Source organism: Carlito syrichta, unplaced genomic scaffold (genome assembly GCF_000164805.1).
Source record: "Carlito syrichta isolate Samal-C Ts95f unplaced genomic scaffold, Tarsius_syrichta-2.0.1 Scaffold111547, whole genome shotgun sequence".
Taxonomy (NCBI): domain Eukaryota; kingdom Metazoa; phylum Chordata; class Mammalia; order Primates; family Tarsiidae; genus Carlito; species Carlito syrichta.
In genome coordinates this window covers 24,984-46,461 of record NW_007055643.1, presented here as the reverse complement: position 1 = coordinate 46,461, position 21,478 = coordinate 24,984, and the positions used below count along the sequence as shown (strand labels likewise).

At 43.8% G+C, this 21,478-nt stretch overlaps 1 protein-coding gene and 1 pseudogene across 1 annotated transcript; one reads left to right on the top strand and one right to left on the bottom strand.

Moving 5' to 3' along the window:
• Nucleotides 1–591: 591 nt before the first annotated feature.
• On the bottom strand, nt 592–21,254 carry LOC103272673 (bile salt sulfotransferase-like). Its single transcript, XM_008070150.1, has 6 exons — nt 21,119–21,254; nt 12,987–13,195; nt 9,426–9,552; nt 6,498–6,592; nt 4,559–4,736; nt 592–716 (listed from the first exon to the last, which is right to left on the bottom strand). The coding sequence occupies exons 1-6, from the start codon at nt 21,252–21,254 to the stop codon at nt 592–594; spliced, it is 870 nt and encodes a 289-aa protein (XP_008068341.1).
• On the top strand, nt 14,962–15,667 carry LOC103272663 (annotated as a pseudogene).
• Nucleotides 21,255–21,478: the final 224 nt, after the last annotated feature.

Sequence of the window (21,478 nt, the reverse complement as noted above, 5' to 3'; positions counted from 1 at the left end):
CATAAGCTGATGAATGAATGATGCCCTATGCCACTTATATAAGCTTTTTGGGGGGGGGATTTATTGTAGAGAACAGGTCTCCCCAATTTACCCAGCTTGGTCTCTAACCCCTGAGCTCAACCAATCCTCTTGTCTCTGCTTCCCAAAGTGCTGAGATTACAGGTGTGAGCCACCATGCCTGGCTATATATAAGCTTTAAAAAGCCTCCATAAATGCTATTTATTGCCTATGGTCAAACAATACAGAGTAAAAGAAAACAACTAGATTGGGAATTGTACTCCTCAAGGTCAGAGTAATAAAAAATTATAGAGATGCGTGCAATGGAAAGGCGCCTTCATTGTTTCTGAAATTTCATTTCTTATTTTTATTTTGTTTATTGTTTGCTCTAAAACCTATCACTGGAACTGTTTCTTTTATAAAAACATTACACACATTTGGAAAGGTCTGGGATGCCATGACATGCATCAGGGGTACCCTCGTAATTTTGAACAAGAAAGTAGTCAAAGATGCAAAGATTGGCTAACTTAAGGCCTCCTGATGAAACAATAGGTTTTTATGCCATGACCCCCAGTCCAGACAGGAGAACAGACATCAGTATCCATATACAGCCCATGGGAACAGCTCTTGCGGGAGATCTGCCAACTTCTCCTGGCATAGTTTATCAAAGGCTTCAGCTTGGGCCACTGTGAAGTGGTTTTTCCAGTCGCCAGATGTGCCTGGAAAGCAAGAAACAGAAACTTGCGTCAGAACCAGGGATGGGTCTTCAGACTGCAATATCTCTCCTTGCTCTGTTCCTGCCATCCACTTGACAAGGATCTTGGAGCTAATATGGCGGAGTGAGCAGTGATCCCTTGGTGGGTCCTCACGCTGCCTGGCTGCACATCCATTCACACGTCTACCTGCCTAGACGCGATTTCCTGCCTTCTCCTCTCTCCCAGCCCCTCCTGCCTGAAGTTCATCAGCAATAATGCCAGTGTATCTTTGGATACGTCCAGGGTCTAGCTACTTCTCACCACCTCCATGACCCAAGCCAATATCATCTGTCACCTGGATTATTGTCATAGACTTGTAACTGGTCTCTCTGCTTTTGATTGTTCTCCTTTAGAAGTCACCCTCAGCATGGCAGCCCTCAAGATCCCTTGAAAGGCTTAGCCTCTCATCCCAGCACTTCGGGAGGCCGAGGCGAGTGGATTGCCTGAGCCTGCAGGCTTAAGACCAGCCCTGACAGCTTGGCGAGACCTCGTTTCTACAATAAAATAAAAAATAGCCGGGCGTGGTAGTGTGTGTCTGTAGTTCTGGCTACTTGGAAGGCAGAGGCGGAAGGATCACCTGAGCCCAGCAGGTGGACACTGGGGTGCCGTGAGCATGACACTGCACTCCAACCTGGGCGAGAGAGTGAGACTCCGACTAAAACAAACAAAAAATTAAAAAAAGGAAGAAAAAAAAACTCAGCCAGATTGGGCCACCTCTTGGCTCAAATTCTCCAAGGACTCTTGGTTACACTTAGTGCAAGTGCTGAAGGCGCTTATGGGGCTCCAGGTGACTGTGGCTGCTGTTGCTTCTGGGACTCCATCCTCTGTGACTACCCGTTCCTTCTCCTTCCTCCATTACATGGGAACTCTTGATTCTGCCTCAAACGTGGCGGCATCCCCTTCCTCAGACTGCTTGCGTTTCCTGTTCCTTCTCCCTGGAATGCTGTTCTCTCAGCTCCCTCCGTGTCTTGCCCGCTTGCCTCTTCAAGTCTTTGCTCCAATCAATCTTCTCAGTGAAGTTCTTTCTCACTTTCAAGTTTAGAGCTGTCCATCCCCACCTTTACTATATTTTACTTCCTACCACTCATTGTGCAGGAAGGCTCTAAGCATTTCCTTTTTTGTGGTGTATGTGCATGGCATGCATCCCTAATGTATGTTAGTTTCAGAAAGTCACATCAGCTGGGCACGGTGGCTCATGCCTAATCCCAGCACTTGGGAGGCCGAGGCGAGAGGATTGCCTGAGCCCACGGGTTCAAGATCAGCCTAGATAATCTGGCGAGACCTCATCTCTACAGTAAAAAAAAAAATAAAAAGATAAAAAATAGCTGGATGTGGTGGCACACACCTGTGGTAACAGCTACTTGGAAGGATCACCTGAACCCAGCAGGTCAAGGCTGTGGTGGCCATGAGCATGCCACTGCACTCCAGCCTGGGCGACAGAGTGAGACTCCAACTCAAAAAAAAAAAGTGATGGATATGGATTTGAAGCCAGAGAGTCTGACACCAGAAATCACAATCTTAATTATCTGATCATATAATAATTTCATATATCATGCACATTAATATTTTCATATTATATCAATTATTATAGAATAGAATTATATTATGTTGTATCATTATACTACAGAACATTATCTATATTACCAATAGATAATATAGAATGATATGATTATATGAATCAATATATTATATAATTAGAAATTATATACTCTTAACTTATATGAATATAAATGGTATAGCCAAATGTTTAATGTGGAATTGGTGCCCTGTAAACATCCATTGTTCTTTCATGTTGTCCTGTGTGAGCACTCAGATTTTCTCTTCTTTTTTTTTTTGAATCAGGGTCTCACTCTGTTGCCCAGGCTGGAGTGCAGTAGCATGATCACGGCTCACCATAGCCTAGAACATCTGGGCTCAGGTGGTCCCTCCAATTATGATTACATTCTGAGCTGCTGAAGGTAGGATTTCAGCATATGGATTTTGGAGAACACCCTTCAACCCATAACACTCCGTATTCTGCTCCCCAACACCCATGTCCTTCTCACATGCAAAGTAAGTGTGGCTCATCCCAACAGCCCAAAAGTCTTCTTTTGGTATTCATTTGTGATTTTATTTATTTTATTATTATGATTTTATAAGAACGTGTGTTCGTTTTTTATTTTATATATTTTATTTATTTATTTTTTGAGTTGGAGTCTCACTCTGTTGCCCAGACTGGAGTGCAGTGGCCGCTCCTGGCCACCGCAGTCTCGACCTGCTGGGCTCCGGCGTTCCTTCCGCCTCAGCCTTCCAAGTAGCCGGAATTACAGGTGCACGCTACCACACCCGGCTGATTTTTTGATTTATTGTAGAGATGAGGTCTCGCTGCCCAGGCGGGTCTCGAACCCGTGGGCTCAGGCAATCCACTCACCTCAGCCTCCCAAAGGCGCGGAATTACAGGCTGAGCCACCGAGCCTGGCTTATATATTTTATTTTAAGGATGTGGGATACAATTCAGAATTAGACATACCAGTGGTATGTACAGGTAAAGTTTGAGCCTCCCTTTTGTCCCCACTTCGCCTGATTTGAGATCAGGTACCCTTATTGATGTTGTGTCCCCAGCCCTATCCAGGCAGTATCCCACTACTACCAATCCATTTCTTATAGAATTATGGTAAATGTTTGGGTCTGCTTATGAGTGAAAACATATGGAACTCTGCTCTTTGTTTCTGTGATAGATCACTGAGTATGATAGACTCTAAATCCATCCAAGTTGCTGTGAAATTCATATGTTATGTCCTTCCTTTTGGCGGTACAATATTCTCAAACCATTCCATCATCAACTCTATGTCCAAAATCTTATCTCAATCTCGCTAAAGTATGGGTGAGACTTGAGGTATGATTCGTCCCGAGGCAAAATCCCTCTCTAGCTGCCAACCCTCGGAAACCAGACATGTAATCTGCTTTCAAAAGATGATGATAGGACAGACATAAGATGATTATTCTTATTCCAGGAAAGATCAATAAGAAAAAGGAAAGTCATGGGTCCCAAGCAATCCAAAACCCAGCAGTGTAAATTTCATTAGATTTTTAAGGTTCAAAGAACAATCCTCTTAGTCTCTGTGCTCTGTTTTCCTGGCCCACCACGGTGGCAGCGGCCCTGACCTGCTTGAGGTCTTCTGAAGCATTTACTTTTTTTTTCTTCCATGGACCACCAAACCAGATACACTTGGGCGTGAGGATCCTGGAATAGTCTATTCTTTAACTCCATGCAATAGACATTTTGATTTTTCTTGAGCCCAATGGGATGGGCATGATTAATCTTTTGTCACATGGAGGCTTACCATGTCTGGCAGCAGAAGTCTCTCCTCTCTCCCTTTCCCAGCTGAGTTACTCCTTCATACATTTCTTTGCTCATGATACTTCTCTATGCTAACTCACCAGCGGGGTAGCCCCAATGTGAAGCCCCCATCCTGTTCTTCATTCCCAGATAAATCACAGCTTGCAGGTCTGGAAGGAGTAGCTAATTAATCTGGTCACTGTTTGTAAAATGGAACAACTTCTCAGGAGAGAGAATCTGAATGACCTCACGTAAGTCAGACAGCTGTCCCAAGCTGAGTCAACTTTCTCCCAGTGCTGGCAGCCCACCTCAGTACCATGAAAAGAGATGCCCTGACCAGGGGTCCTGAGAAATCCTCTAGGCGATGAACAAGAAAAATGGATAAACTCCCACACACTTTCCTCTCAACTGCTAGCAACCTAATATAAGCACAGGAATGCCTTCCATGTATTCTTATACATTCCATAACCAGAGCATTTTCTTTTACCATTTCTCATAATTGATAGATTGTCAGCCAATGACGTATCATTCAGGAGGGAATAATTGGACATCTTGTTTTCTTTCATGGCCTGGAAGGAGCTGTTCTTGAGGACTAAGTTCAGTTCTTCTGGTTCTAACTTCTTACCCAGGAATTGACAGATCTTCTCTACAGTTTTTCTGGTGTCCTAAAAGGAGAAAAAACAAGATAGAGGATGTGGAAGAGAAAGACAATGGAGAAAATAAGATGAGAAAGCGAGAACTGGAAGTGAGGAGGAGGAAGAAGAGAAAGAGGAGGAGAAGAAGGAGGAAAAAGACAGGAACAACAACATACAGAAATGAGAAGGGATTAAGTTGAATGCCCCTAGGAGAAAGAAACAAGAAGAGGTGGAGAGCAAAACGTATATAAAAGATATAAAGCTTTCCCAATATGGTTGAGTTTAGAACAATTTAACAGTATAGACAGAGCCTAGGGCTTCTGGGTTTTTTTTTTGTGTGTGTGTGTTGGAGTCTCACTCTGCTACCCAGCCACCGCAGCCTTGACCTGCTGGGCTCAGGCGATCCTTCTGTTTCAGCCTTCTAGGTAACTGGAACTGCAGGCACGTACCACCATGCCTGGCTAATTTTTTTTAAAGTTTATTTTAGAGATGCTGTCTTGCCAAGTTACCCAGGCTGGTCTCAAACCTGTGGGCTCAGGCAATCTTCTCACCTTGGCCTCCCAAAGTGCTGGGATTATAGGCATGAACCACTGTGCCCGGTGAGCCTAGGATTTCTAAAGAAACGTGTAGAAAGGCTTCTAGACAGTGATCAGGATTAGTGAGAAGAGGTTCAGGGAGAACTTGACAAAGATTTAAGGGATGAATTTCAAATCCTGCTGTCAAATAATACCATTTCCCATGAGTAACATTTGAATAACGTAGTTTTTTTACAATATTTTCTTATATATTATCTCACTAATTAGTATTTGACACATGATCCTGGGAGATTATGATAAGAAAGTAGATTTTTATAACCAAAAGTGCTTTGAATCATAGACCTTCCTCTTAGCACTACAGTGTTTTAAATTTTTCTTTATCTCATAAGCCTTAGTTGTCATCTAACATGAAGACACACAACTGTGGAAGTAACTAAAATGAAAGTTCATTGTGTGATTTGAAAGAAGAATTACAGGAAGGTATAGGATCATGTACCTGAGGTAACTAAACTCGTTACAAAAGGCTTCTTAGTAACTATGAATTCATGCTGAGGCCATAGGGGATTGGACAGAAGTAGCTGGAGGAAGGTGATAGGACATCATGTTCCTCAGGTAGAAGCAAAATCCAGTGTCTATTATTTTCTCTTTTCTCTAAGATGCCACTGATAAGTCAAATTTCTTTTTTCAATGATCTGATCACTCTTACTGGTTGTGAGCATCATCTGACATCTTTTCCAGTCTACCATGGGTCACTCCAGTACTTGGCATCTTACGATATTTACACACATTAATTTCATGCCTTCACGTCTCTTCATATCAATCAACCCGAGGTGTCAGACAGCTGGACACATCTCTGGGACTAAAACATTTCTACCCAGTCCCATCTCCTTCCTCAGTTCCCTTTCATCACTAAATCACCAGGGGAACCATGCGTCCTGCCCTGATAAGTTTATACAACCATCAGTGCTAGCATAAGCCATCGTACTCTGCCTCAGTGCATGGAAAAAGTTTGTTAGACGTTTTAAGACGAAATAAGGGAAAAGCTCTTTAGATGTTTTAAGACGAAAAAGCATGAAGCTTGGGAAGCGCCAGCCAGAAGCAGAAAATGAGGACCAGGGAACTAATCTCACTCTTAATGCTGCTTCGGCAGGCTAAACTTTGAGAAGGCAAAATGGAGGCAGAGTAATGGAGACAAGTTAGAGGAAGTGAAGGTGGTGGTGAGACAGCGTGTGCTGACTATAAAAATGGTGGTTACCTGTTTCAGCTCTTCATAACTCAGTAGCAGGAAGGTGTTCCTCTTCCTCATGGACATCCAGCCACGAATGTGGTCAAACCATGATCCATATATCACTGGGGGGGTTTAGGCAGCAAGAGTGATAGGTTACAAACTCTGTGGGCGCAGGGGTCCAATCTATCACGTTGATTCTTCTGTTACCTTTGCTAAGGTATAATTCACAAATAAAACTTGTATATGTTTACAGTGGATACCATAATGCTTTGATATACGCATACATTATGAAATGATAAAACCAAGCTCATTAACATATGCCTCACCTCACATCTCATTTTGGGGTGGTGAGAATGTTTAAGATCTTCTCTCTTAGTGATTTTCAAGTATAGAATACATTATTAACAATAGTCAACAAGTTGTACAATAGATCTCCAGAACTTATTCATCTTCTCTAACTAAAATCTTGTACCCTTTGACCAACATCTCCCTAGTCTCATTCCTCATACCTCCCACCCCTGTTGACCTCTGCTCTACTCTCTGCTTCTGTGGGCTCAATTTTGTCAGAGTCCACATGCAAGTAAGATCATGAGGTATTTGTCTTTCTGTGCCTGGCTTATCTTACTTAGCACAATGTCCTCCAGGTTCACCCATGTTGTTGCAAATGACAGGATTTCCTTCTTTTTTTTTTGAGTCAGAGTTTCACTTATGGCCACCGCAGCCTCCACCTGCTGGGCTCAGGCGATTCTTCCCCCTGACTTCCAAGCAGTTGTACCTATAGGCACACACCACCACACCCAGATAATGTGTTGATTAGTTGTAGAGACAAGGTCTCGCCAAGTTGCCCAGGCTGGTCTTGAACCCCTGGGCTCAGGCAATCCTCTCACCTTGTCCTCCCAAAGTGTTGGGATTACAGGTTTGAGCCACTGTGCCTGGATTTTTGTTGTTGTTTGAGGTTGAACAGCATTCCATTGATCCTAGAACCTGGGATTTAACAACGACTCAAAGAGCTTACGATTTTGGTGTGGAGACACGTGGAATAAACAAAAAATACACGCCTGTTGGTGATGAGTAGTAGCAGGAATGAGGAGTGTTGCTGTTTCACACAGTGTTAAGATGGTAGGCTTCCCTAAATGCAGCAACACTTCAGCAGAGGCCAGAGTGAGGGTATTAACCAAGGTGGTGGGACTTGATTAATAATTAGATAGGCGGGCTCGGTGGCTCAGCCTGTAATCCCATGCCTTGGGAGGCTGAGGTGAGTGGATTGCCTGAGCCTGCGGGTTCGTGACCCGCCTGGGCAACTTGGCGAGACCTCATCTCTACAATCAATCAAAAAAATTAGCCGGGCATGATAGCGCGCGCCTGTAGTTCCAGCTACTTGGAAGGCTGAGGCGGAAGGATCGCTGGAGCCCAGCAGGTCGAGGCTGCGGTGGCCGGGAGTGGCCATTGCACTCCAGTCTGGGCGACAGAGTGAGACTCCAACTCAAAAAAAAAAATTATTAGATAAAGAGGATTGGCAGTAGTGGAATACTGCCCGGGTGGAGGCAGGAAGGGGAAACTCAACATCCACGAGGATATCTGATCTCAAACTAGGCAAAGTGAGGGCCAAGCGGAGGTCCAAACTTTGCCTGTATGATGTCCACATACATACCTAATCCTGAATCATACCCCGCATCTTTAAAATAAATAATTAAGGCTGGGCTTGGTGGCTCAGTCTGTCATCTGAGCACTTTGGGACACCGAGGTGAGTGGATTGCCTGAGCCCGCGGGTTCGAGACCAGCCCGGGCAACTTGGCGAGATCTCATCTCTACAATAAATAAAAAATTAGCCTGACGTGGTAGTGCATGCCTGTAGTTCCGGCTACTTGGAAGGCTGCTGTGGAAGGATCGCCTGAGCCCAGCAGGTCAATGCTGGGATGGCCGTGAACATGCCACTGCACTCCAGCCTGGGCTATAGAGTGAGACTCCAACTCAAAAAATATATATATAGTTTAAAAAATCGACAAAGGACAGTGGTGAGGGGCACCGGGAAGTTGGGTGGGGAAGGAGGATGCTTGTGAAATGTCAGAATCATGCTAGCCCGTGGGTGAACGGTGGAGTAAGATGAAAGTGCTGTAGAAGCAACTTGGGTTATGGGAAAAGGTGCTAAAATTTGAACACATTGAATTAGAGGTATCTGTGGGTTCTCTTCGGACTAATGAAATAAGTTTTGAGACATATGAAAAGAAAGGATTAAGGAGGTTTTGGTTAGAAGCATCAGGGAAAAAAATGGTGGAATGTCAGGATTGTGGTGAGATGTAGAGGTAGAGATGAGGTTGGTGTCACATGGGGTCTGGTGAAGGACTCTTAGCAACCCACGGGTTCTGTATTAGAGGTCTCTGGAGGGGTCTGTAGGCGGCTGGAGTCCAGGAGACATGTCATAGCTGAGACAGGGACTCATGGTGAAGATTTAAGAAAAAGATGGCAAAATTGAAAGAACCTGAAAAAATCCAGAAATTCTGCACAATTAAAACTATAGAGACCCCAGAGTCATGAAATGAGTTTTGAGACATATGAAAATAGAGGATTAAGGAAGTTTTGGTTAGAGGCATCAGGAAAAAGAAAGGGTGGAATGTCAGGATTGTGTTGTCCAGGAAGCCAATGAAAAGCTGAGTTTCTCCGAGTCACAAATTAGGAGAGTGAAGGAGAAGAATACAAGCAGTCTTTGTGAGTATGGGAGACCCTGGAGACACAGGAAATACCTAGGAGGGCTTATCATGGTGTAAGCCGAGGGGCTGGCTAGAGTTCTTTGCTGTGGGAGAGTAAGAGGACTTAGCAGATTTGGGTTCCAGTGGTGACGCAGACTTACACCCAAGAGGTGGTGAGATGTCGAGATAGATATGAGGTTGGTGTCGCACAGGGTCTCATGAAGGACTCTGAGCAACCCCCGGGTTCTGTATTTGGCAACACACTCACCATTTCCTTGGATGAACCATTCAAAGTATTGCTCCAGTGACTTTGATCTCTTAACGAAAGTCACTGAATTCCAGAAAAAGTATCCAGACACAAGAACATCTCTGGGATTTCTGACGAGATAAATTATCTGAAATGGAAATAGGAGAGAGTAAAAAAAAATCAATACAGTCCTTTCCTACTCTTTCGGATCTTCCTAAACATGGAGAAAAAGCCAATTTCCCCCCCAAAAAGTCAATTTAATATCAGTGGATGATTTAAAGAAATGGCTTACTGCATTCATTCATTAATCAAGTATAACACTTACAGTTCTTACGAAGTAGCTGCTGTGCTAGAGAAGTATCATCCTTTGGGATGTTATACTTCACTCACAATGGAAGCAGCTGGAGGGTTTTAAAAGGTGAGTACTGTTATATCTGTGTACTCTAGTTTAAAGATCACTAACAGGAGAACGGATTAATACATCACACTACAGTCATAGATATAGCATTATGTGTCTATATATGCACCCAAGGCTGTGGCTAAATTCCACAAACATTACATTGAGTGAAAGAAGCCAGACACCTAATCGCTCATACAGCATGCATCCATTTCTATGAAGTTCAGGAACAAGCCAAACAAATCTCTAGTTACAAATCAGGTGGGTGTTGACCATTGTGGGTGGGCGTTAATTGGGCAGGGACATGTTCTAAATTTGGATCTAGATGATGGCTACCCAGTATGTAACATATATAAACAGTCATCAAGCTAATACTTATGATTACTGTGCGTGCACGCACACACATACACACACACATACACACACACACACACACACACACACACACACACACACGATGGCTTGGCACACGAACATCTGAATTTTACTTTGCATTCTGCCTCAACTTTCTTTGTGACATTGTTCTGGGGCTTGTCGCTCTCTCTCTCTAGGCCTCAATTTCCCCAGCCAGGGATTTACCAAGCACCGGTAAGACCCACGTAAATAGGTGTATTATAACACACGTGTGGTGCCGCTACACACTCTAACATTTCCAAGAGAGGAGAATTTTATTTTAGGTTTTTCAATTTAATTTAAACAAAAAACATTCACAAACAATAAGACCTTCCAGAAAAGGATGTTTCTAAAAACTGTCCAAGATGTGCTAGATTTCGGGAATTTATTGTCTTTTGTGGTGAGCATCTGTTAGCTGCATGGGAGATTTGTGTGTTGGCTGATCTCAGTAGATAGTTACATACAATAAGAGAGTGAATTGCCTGAGCCCGTGGGTTGGAGACCAGCCCGGGCAACTTGGTGAGATCCTGTCTCTACAATAAATAAAAAATTAACTGGGTGTGGTAGCACACGCCTGTAGTTCTGACTACTTGGAAGGCTGAGGTGGAAGAATCACCAGAGCCAGCAGGTCGACACTGGGTGGCTGTGAGTGTGCCACTGCACTCTGGCCTGGGTGACCAAAAAAAAAAGAAAAAAAAGAAAAAACAGCCAAGATACCAGAGCAATCACCCTGGATTGAGGCTGTTTCCCAGGTGAACAATTCTGTCTCCAAAGTGGCAAGAAACACTCATGGAACAAATGTGGAGGCATCACATTGCCTGACTTCAAATTATACTACAGGGCTATAGTAACTAAAACAGCGTGGTACTGGTACAAAAATAGACAGATCAGTGGAGCAGAATAGAAAATCCAGAAATAAAGCCACATACCTACAACCAAATGGTCTTTGACAGAGTCAACAAAAATAAACAATGAGGAAAGGACATGCTGTTTAATACATGGTGCTGGGAAAATTGGCTAGCCACGTGCAGAAGAATGAAACTGGACCTTTATTTCTCACCATATACAATAACTCAAGATGGATTAAAGCCTTAACAGCAAAACCTGAAACTGTAAAAGTCCTAGAAGATAACCTAGGAAAAACCCTTCTGGACATCGGCTTAGGTAAAGAATTTATGACGACGATCCCCAAAACAAATGCAACAAGACCAAAATTAGGCAAATGGGACTTAATTAAACTAAAAGTTTCTGCACAGCAAAAGAAACAATCACCAGGCTGAAGAGAAAACCCAAAGAATGGGAGCAAATATTTGCAAACTATGTCTCAGACAAAGGACTAACACAGAATCTACAAGGAACTAAAACAACTCAACATGAAAACAAACAACCCTACCAAAAAGTGGGCAAAGGACATGAATAGACACTTCTCAAAACAAGCGACCAGTGAACATATGAAAAATACGCTTCACATCACTAATCATCAGAGAAATGCAAATGAAAACTACAGTGAGAATCTTACACCAGTCAGAATGGCTGCCATTAAAAAGTCAAAGAATAAACCGGGTGCAGTGGCTCAAGCTTGTAATCCTAGCACTCTGGTAGGCAGAGGCGAGAGGATTGCCTGACCCCAGGAGTTCGCAACCAGCCCGGGCAACTTGGCGAGACCTCGTCTCACAATATATCAAAAAATTAGCCGGGCGTGGTGGTGCCGCCTGTGGTTCCAGCAACTTGGAAGGCTGAGGAGGAAGGATTACCAGAGTCCAGCAGGTCGAGGCTGTGGTGGCCACGAGCATGTTCTCCAGCCTGGGTGACAGAGTGAGACTCCAACTCAAAAAAAAAAAAAGGAAAGAAAAAAGAAAAGAAAAAGTCCAAGAACAACAGATGCTGGTGTGGATACAGAGAAAAGGGAACACTCATGCACTGTTGGTGGGATTGTAAATGAGTTCAGCCTTCATGGAAAACAGTATTTTTCTCAAAGTATAGAGAACAGAACTGCCGTTCGATCCAGCAATCTTACTACTGAATATCTACCCAGAGGAAAATAAATCATTTTCTAAAAAAGAAACCTGTGCTCGTATATTATTTTCAGCACTAGTTCCAATAGCAAAGTCAAGGAACCAATCTAAGTGTCCATCCATAGATGACTGGCTAAAGGAAAGGTGATATATACACACATCGTGGAATACCATGGAGCCATACCATCATGTTCTTGGCAGCAACCTGGATGGAGTTGAAGACTATTATCTGAGGTGAACGAACTCAAACACTGCATGTTCTTACTTATGTGTGGGAGATAAATTGACATGAAAATGTATATATTTGACACTGGGGACACCAAAGAGGGGAGGGGGTGAAGAGGGTTCAGAAACTACCTATCAGGTATGAGATATTCACTACTGGGGACTGGGGTCACCAGAAGTCCAGTCCCTGCAAGTACACAATATTCCCATGCAGCCAACATACACTTATACCCCCTGAATCTAAAAAAAAAAAAAGGTAAATTAGTTTTTAGAGTCACAAAAGGGGGTTTTCTAGTATATAATACAGTCCTAAATTCTGATTTGTTCTAAGATTCTGGCAATGTCATTTCACTTTATCCTTAGCTTGAATCTGACTAGGATAGTCAGTGGAATGGTTCTCACCCTGTCCCACCCTTGTCTGTGTCTCCCTCATACGGAATCTCAAGTCCCACCCTAGACCTTCTGAATGAAAACAGATCTCCAGGTGACTTAGAGGCACGTGCAAGTTTGAGAAGCATGGATCAAACATGTCTGAACCATCATGCCACTGACCTTGGCCTTGGAATTGAAGATAGACTTGGGGAAGAGATGGATGGGGAGGTGTGAGCTGAGGAGACGTGGGCCCTCCTTATCAGTTAATAATTTATATCCCTCCTCTGTCTCTACCCAGGGTGAGCGATCCCAGATGGGCACAGACTGGATCCACTTGGGATCCCCCTTGGAGTGGATCAGGCAGAGAATCTCAATCAACCAGTTTGTCCCTGGATAAAGAAGGAAAACAAAGTCAGTCATTTCAACACGACTTTTAAAAAAATTATGGTGAAATAAGCATAACAAAATGGTCTATCTCAATCATTTTTAAGTTTACAGTGTAGTAATGTTAAGTATATTCCCACTGTTGCTCAACCAATTCCCAGAGCTTTTTCATCTTGCAATAAACAACTCCTATAGGGCGTGGTGACTCACGTCTGTAATCTCAGCACTTTGGAAGGCAGAGGCCAATGGATTGCCTGAATCCAGGGGTTTGAGACCAACCTGGGAAACTTGGCAAGACCTCGTCTCTACAATAAATCAGAAAATTAGCCAGGCATGGTGGTGCATGCCTGTGGTCCCAACTACTTGGAAGGCTGAGGCGGAAGGATCATCTGAGCCCAGCAGGTCGAGGCTGCGGTGGCCATAAGCGTGCCACTGCACTCTGGCCTGGGCGACAGAGTGAGACTCTGACTCTAAAACAAAACAAAACAAAAACAACGGCAACAGCAAACAACACACTTCCGATTTACCCCTCTCTCCAGCCCCTGGCAACCACCGTTGTACTTTCTGTTTCTATGAACTTGACTATCTTAGATACCTTATCTAAGTGGAAACATACAGTTTTGGCATTTTTGTGACTGGCTTATTTCATTTAACTTAATGTCTTTAATGCTCATCCATGTTGGAACAAGTGTCAGAATTTTCTTCATTTCTAAGGATAAATAACATTCCATTGTATTCATATCTCACATTGTGTTTGCCCATACAACTGTCGATGGATATTTGGGTTGCTTCCACCTTCTGGCTATTTGCGGAAATATGTTGATTTTTATTTTTAATTAAAAAAATAAAAATTGATTTGAGGGTCCTCATTCTGTCACCTAGACTGGAGTGCAATGGCATGATCACAGTTCACCACAACTGCAGTCTTGAACTCCTGGGCTGAAGGGATCCTCCTCCCTCAGCCTCCCCGAGTAGCTGGGACTGGAGACATGTACCAGCACGCCCTGCTTGAAATATTTTTTATGGCTGTGTAATATTCCATGGTGTATTAAGCAGCCATGAAGAAGAACAAAATTACAGACTTTGCAGCAACTTGGATGGACTTAGAGTCCATCATACTCAGTGATCGATCACAGAAACGAAGAACTGAGTACCACATGTTCTCACTCATACGTGGGTCCTGACCATTTATCCCAACACTACAAGAAAGGGATTGGCATAGCAGGACACTGCCAGGGGAGGAGGTGCACATAACCTCACTAAGGGTAACTGACCCTAAACCAGGGAAGGTGAGGATGGGCAGGAGGCCCAAACTTCACCTGTATGTAGACCACCTACCTATGTACCTAAACTTGACTTGTTTTTTTTCCCCACATCTTTTTTTCTGAGTTGGAGTCTCACTCTGTCACCCAGGCTGGAGTGCAGTGGCACACTCACAGCCACCGCAGCCTTGACCTCCTGGGCTCAGGTGATTCTTCAGTCTCGGCTTTCCAAGTAGCTGGAACTACAGGCGTGCGCCACCACACCCGGCTAATTTTTTGGCTTATTGTGGAGTCGAGGTCTTGCCAAGTTGCCCAGGTGGGTCTCGATCCTCTGGACTCAGGCAATCCTCTTGTCTCAGCCTCCCAAAGTGCTGGGATTACAGGCTTGAGTCACTGTGCCCGGCTACCCCACATCTTTAAAATAAAATAAAGAGAAAAAAAATTTTTAGTGAGCTCCCATTTGGTTGGGGCTGGCTGGGTGGACAGACCCAGTAAAAGATCGTGGGGGAAATGACTCTGATATGGAAGACCAGAATTTTGGGGAGACTTTGCCTTCATCAAGTCAGAAAAAGACACCTGGATCAGAGTGAGAGTGATCGTAGTATATGAACAGCCTGTGGCTCTCCCAGAAGAGACAGGCAGAGTTCTGAGGACGAAGAACCCTCAGGGCCATCACAGATGATCTTCCCTCTGATTCCCAGATTTAGAACTCAAGAATTCTAGCCAGATGTGGTGACTCACGCCTGTAGTCCCAACACTTTGGGAGGCTGAGGTGGGAGGATTGCTTGAGCCTAGGAACTTGAAACCAGTCTGGGCAATATAGCGAGGCCCCGTCTCTACAAAATTTTTTTAAAAAGTTAGTTGGGTGTGGTGGTTCATGGCTGTAGTCACTGCTACCTGGGAGGTTGGGGTGGGAGCATTGCTTGAGCCCAGGAGGTTGAGTTGGGACCATGCCGCTGCACTCCAGCCTGAGTGGCAGAGTGAGACCCTGCTCAAAATAAACAAACAAACAAATAAATAAATAAATAAGAAAGAAAAAAAAGAAAAGAAAACAATCTGCCTGGTGAGTTCAACTCTGGGTATCAACCAAGCAACAGAGAAAATAACAGATATTGAGATATTCTTCCATTTCAACCCTGTGGATAGAGTGGCCCAGACGAGAGAACAACATTCTGGCACCATTCAAACAAAAGAGCAGGTTCTCTTTTGCTATGACATATTATGCTTGAAATTCTTTAGAAACTCCTGACTTTGGTTGAAGAAGAACTTCATTGCTTCTCACGTGAGATTACCATGTGGCTTTGAGCCTCTTCATCAGGAACATGTTCGAGCTGTGCTGAAGGGCTTCGCTGTGACTACAGTCTGCGTTTTTGATATACCAAGATTTTTTTCCTAGCTGGGTGCGGTGGCTCACACCTGTCATCCTAGCACTTTGGGAGGCTGAGGCAAGAGGATTGCCTGAGCCCAGGAGTTGGAGATCAGCCTGGGCAACTTGGCGAGACCTCGTCTCTACCATAAATTTAAAAAATTAGCTGGATGTGGTGGTGTGCACCTGTGGTTCCAGCTACTTGGAAGACTGAGGTGGGAGGATCGTCTAAGTTCAGCAGGTCGAGGCTGTGGTGGTGGTGAGCATGCCACTGCACCCCAGCTTGGGTGGCAGAGTGAGATGTGACTCAAAGCAAAAAAAAAAAAAGTTTTTTTTTTTCTATAAATTCCTCATTGATTTTGCTAGACAACATCGAAATACCTTTCCATGTTTTCCAATGAAATGTTGCATAAAACAACTGCAGCCTGGCTATTTGGTTGATGGGATTACAGAATCCTGTAAAGGATTTATTTATTTGTTTACTTATTTTTGAGTTGAGGGTTTTACTCTGTCACCCAGACTGGAGTGCAGTGGCATGATCACAGCTTGCTTCAGCCTCCACCTCCTGGGTTCAGGCTATCCTTCCGCCTCAGCCTCCCAAGTAGCTGGAACTACAGGTGTCTGCCAACCCCCCTCAGCTAATTTTTTGATATATTGTAGATAAGGGGTCTTGATATGTTACACAGATTGGTCTCCAACTCCCGGGCTCAAGCAATCCTCCTACCTTGGCCTCCCAAAGTCCTGAGATTACATATATGAACCACTATGCCTGGCTTCATAAAGGATTTAAACTATATGATTTAGATTTTATTTGGAATGGTGGCTAAACAGAGCTGAGGATTTTCAGGACTCACTCTGGGAGAACATAGGATCAATAAACTGCAGGATCACATCATGACCTCTTATAAGCATTTTAAGGACAGACGTGTATCCATGTTCTTTAAAAAAAAAAAATATATATATATAATTTTAAAGATGTGGGGTATAATTCAGGATTAGTTATACATGTGAACACCGTATAGGTAAAGTTTGGGCCTCCCTTTGGTTCCCACTTTGCCTGGTTTGAGATCAGGTACGCTTATTGATGTGGTGTTCCCCCCAACCCTGATAATATCCCACTACTGCCAATCCCTTTTTTATAGTATCATGGTAAATGTTCGGGTCTGCTTATGAGTGAGAACATGTGGTACTCAGTTCTTAGTTTCTGTGATAGATCACTGAGTATGATAGACTCGAAATCCATCGTATCCATGTTCTTCAGCCATTAGTCTGCACTTCTAGCTGGCATGGGGATAACCCAATTGAAAAAGAGTTCAGTTAGGATGGATTAACTTTCCACCCAAATTGGCTTCCATTTGTCCATACTTCCACGCAGCTGCCTTCCGGGAGCAGGTTGACAAGGACCCAAGCGTTTCGTGGATGGGCAGAGCTCCTCTTGTTCATCACACGAGCACACCGGTGAATAGTCCAAAACTAAAACAGGTGTGCCTATAGAAAGTCTGGGCCTTGCGCGGTGGCTCAAGCCTGTAATCTCAGCACTGTGGGAGGCTGAGGCGGGAGGATTGCTTGAGCCCAGGAGTTGGAGACCAGCCTGGACAACATAGTGAGATCGTTTTTCTACAATACACAAAAAAATTAGCCAGGTGTGGCGGCACACGCCTGTACCTCCAGTACTTTGGAAGGCTGAGGCAGGATTGCCTGAGTGCTGGAGGTTGAGGCTGCGGTGAGCTGTTTGTACCAGTGTACTCTAGCCTGAGCAACAGAGTGAGATCCTGGCTGAAAAAAAAAAAAAAAGCCAAGAGGAAATTTTTGCCAGGCCTGAGTTCTTTCCTATCCCACCCTAACAATTAATATATCATTTGGTCTGCTTTGTTAGAAGCAAATATTGCACGTAACTTGCCTCTCTTACTCTTTACCCTTTAGTGGATCAATAAAGCTTATATATAAGCATTATTATGCAATTGTGAGTCATTCGTGGTGTCTCTCATGCCTGATATATTTTTCAAACTAAGATCTGTGACAGTTTTTTTTTTTTTCCCCCAGAGTTCCATTAAATCATTTATACCATTACTGCCCCACCTCTGCTGAAACATTTAGAAACTGGATTTGGGAATCAGATTTTGGTAAACAAAATTCATAGTTGTAAAAATGAAAACTCCTATGTTCTGTGTTTGAGAAGATTGTGGCTATTATCACATTCATTTTATTATAGGACTTTGCCTTATACAATTAGAGTGATATTTTGGTCAAGGAGTTTCAGTGACCGGTTATACCTGATGAGAAGTGATAAAGCAATTGATGTGTGTGTTTATAGATTGTGACTCAGTGGAGATCACAATATTCTATGTATTACACTCAGAAAATATTTCATATTAACCTATACATTCTGAATTTTTCTTTTTCATTTCTTTGCTTTTCAGACGGGGTCTCGTTCTGTCACTTAGGCTGGAGATTAGTGGCGTGATGACAGCTCACTGCAGCCTCGAATTCCTGGTCTCAAGCGATCCTCCCACCTCAGCCTCCCGAGCAGCTGGGACTACAGGTGTGCATAACCACGTCCCACTGATTTTCTTTTCTTGTAGAGATGGGGTTCTTACCACGTTGCCCAGGCCGGCAGAAATGTTAAGAGGCTTATTTTGTTCTTTTGGCTGAACGAATATATTTAAATTGGTTGAATTAAAATGGATAATTCTCATTCTATAGACAATTATATGTCAGATATATATATAATTTTTTTTTTGAGTTGGAGTCTCACTCTGTCACCCAGACTGGAGTGCAATGGCCACTCCCGGCCACCATAGCCTCGACCTGCTGGGCTCCGGCGATCCTTCCGCCTCAGCCTTCCAAGTAGCTGGAACTACAGAGGCGCCCTACCACACCCGGCTAATTTTTTATTTATTGTAGAGATGAGGTCTTGTCAAGTTGCCCAGGCGGGTCTCGAACCCGCGGGCTCAGGCAATCCACTCACCTCGGCCTCCCCAAGTGCTGGGATTACAGGCTGAGCCACTGAGCCCGGCCAGAAATATATTTGACATTAAATCAAGTAGATGGTTCATGCCAAAATGGAGTTACCTTGGGCATATTTTTTATATTTTTGTTTTTTTATTACTACCAATGAGTGGTATATTATAGTAAATCATATTTTATTATGAAATTGGCTCTGCCAACTCTCTTGCTCTGAAGTAAGTTTAATTAATGCCACTGTTTAAAGTCACTGATGAGTAAAACTAGTTAAACTGTAAACTCCCCTGGGAACGGGCATCAGGATTGTATCATTAGCATCTTGCTTCAAGGATGAGTTTCTTGCGTGACAAACCTCTGGGACACCGAGATGAAAGGAATCCACTGTTATAAGGACTCCAGCCCTCCTACAATCTTTCCATGAACAACACACTCTCAGCTAAATGCCTTTTTGTTCCCTAAATCCAAGGATGTTCGAAGCTTAACGTTTGTGTCTTGAAATTTTGTTTTGTAGACCTCGGGCTGCTCTCCCTCCTGGGTCATCAACTGTCTGGCTGCTGCTGTCCTGAATAGCTAATCGCCATCACAACATCTCCTCCCTCTCCCGCCCCTCCCAGTTATGTTTCCCGGGAATACTCCTGTCCCCAGACTTCTCTAGGAAGCCTTGTAAGCACCCAGCCTCAGATATTCGGCACCAAACACTTCTATGGTGCTTGGCCCCCTCTTTGACCTTGAAGAGGCGGTTCTACCCCTTTCCTCTAATTTACCTTCTCAAAAAACTTTTTCTAACCTCCTCCTGGTGCAATTCTTTTCATCTTTCCTGCGACGTTGGCACACAGACCTAACCATTCTATTTCCATTGTTGATATAAATGATTAGTCTGTGCTAAACATTCATTTCGTTTTGATAATTGGCCTTTAATATCTGTGTGTCTAATTTTATTTGCTCTCTGTGATTGTGAAAGGTATCATGTTTAGCGATCTTCCTGAGAAGGATTCTGTGTCGTTGTTGTTGTTATTATTATTATTATTTTTGAGTCAGAGTCTCACTCTGTCGTCCATGCTGGAGTACAGTGGCACGCTCACGGCCACCACAGCCTCGACCTGCTGAACTCAGGCCATCCTTCCAATTTTTTGGTTTGTTGTAGAGATGAGGTCTCGCCAAGTTGCTCAGGCTGGTCTCGAACCTGTGGGCTCAGGCAATCCTCTCACCTCTGCCTCCCAAAGTGCTGGGATTATAGGAGTGAGCCACCGCGCCTGGTTATGTGCTATTGTTTAAGTGAAAATATTTAGCTAGGTATGTCTGAAGCATTTTTATTTAACTGGGACTTGAAATATTATTGGAAAAGAAAAAAAATTAATTCCACAATTCTTGAGGTTAAGCATGTCCCTTCTTGAATGTGTACCTCATATTTTTTACAGCTGGATGAAGTTTTAGTTCTCCAGGGAAATAAAAAAAGTGAATATGGCGGAAAAATGTCCCATGGCTCGTAGCTTCTCAGGGCCGTTCCACTTCCAATGTTTGTGGTCTCAATCTTTACCCAATTTGCAATGACTTACCCCTCTCCTCCACCCTACTCCCATAGAAATATGACTCCCATCCTTCAGTCCCTTGGATTTGACAGAATGTTGTCCAGTTCCTACCATCGTCCATGACGATTCTCCTGTCTGAAGAATCTTCACCAAGTAATCTCACATTCGTTCTTTTCATTTCAGTGGAAATAATATTATTTCTTTTTTGTTGAATTGGAGTCTCACTCTGTCACCCAGGCTGGAGTGCAGTGGCCGCTCCGGCCACCACGGCCTTGACCTGCTGGGCTCTGGAGATCCTTCCGCCTCAGCCTTCCAAGTTGCTGGAACTACAGGCGCGCGCTATCACGCCCGGCTGATTTTTTTGATTTATTGTGGAGATGAGGTCTTGCCAAGTTGTCTAGTCTGGTCTTGAATCCCTGGCCTCAGGCAATCCTCTTGTCTCTGCCTCAAGGTGCTGGGATGACAGGCGTGAGCCACCGCACCCGCCTGGAGATGTTATTTTTATGAGGACTTTCCTGGCCAACTCCTTCTGTCCTTTCTACATACATCCTCAAATAAACACCAGAACCACCTTGGGATTCCCACCTGTGGGTTCTCTGAATACCTTAGATCATCCCCCAAACACTCGCCTTACAGTGTAATTTCCTGACTCAATCATTTTTTCTGAATGTAGATGACATTAGGCATTTCTCCCTTCCCCACCAAGTATTGTGCATTGTCGTTCACACTGAAATCTCTCGAATCATCTACTGAATCAGTGAGGAACACAACCACAGCCTTTCCTAGTTCATGATTCCGTCTCCTTACCTGATTTGGGGTAAGTCACTGTTACCACATCCTCATCCTTGACCACGAACTCATCGTGTGCTTGTTTCATGAGTTCAGGCTTGAAGCCCACAGTGGGGAAAGCTATTCCTTCATACCACAAGTTGTCGTCCGACATGGCAATGAGCTCTCTGTGCCTTGGTGTTAGGGTGCCAGCTGCAGCCACTGCTGAAGATGGCGGCAGCTGAGGGCAGATCAGATTTTCTAGCAAAAATAAAACAATCATTAACCTCTCCCCAGTGTGTCATCTGTTTATTGCAAAGTTTACTGGCTGATAAAGAGCAGAGGATATGGTGACTGACAGTCAAAAGGTTGAAGATATTGAGTAATTGTAAACCCATT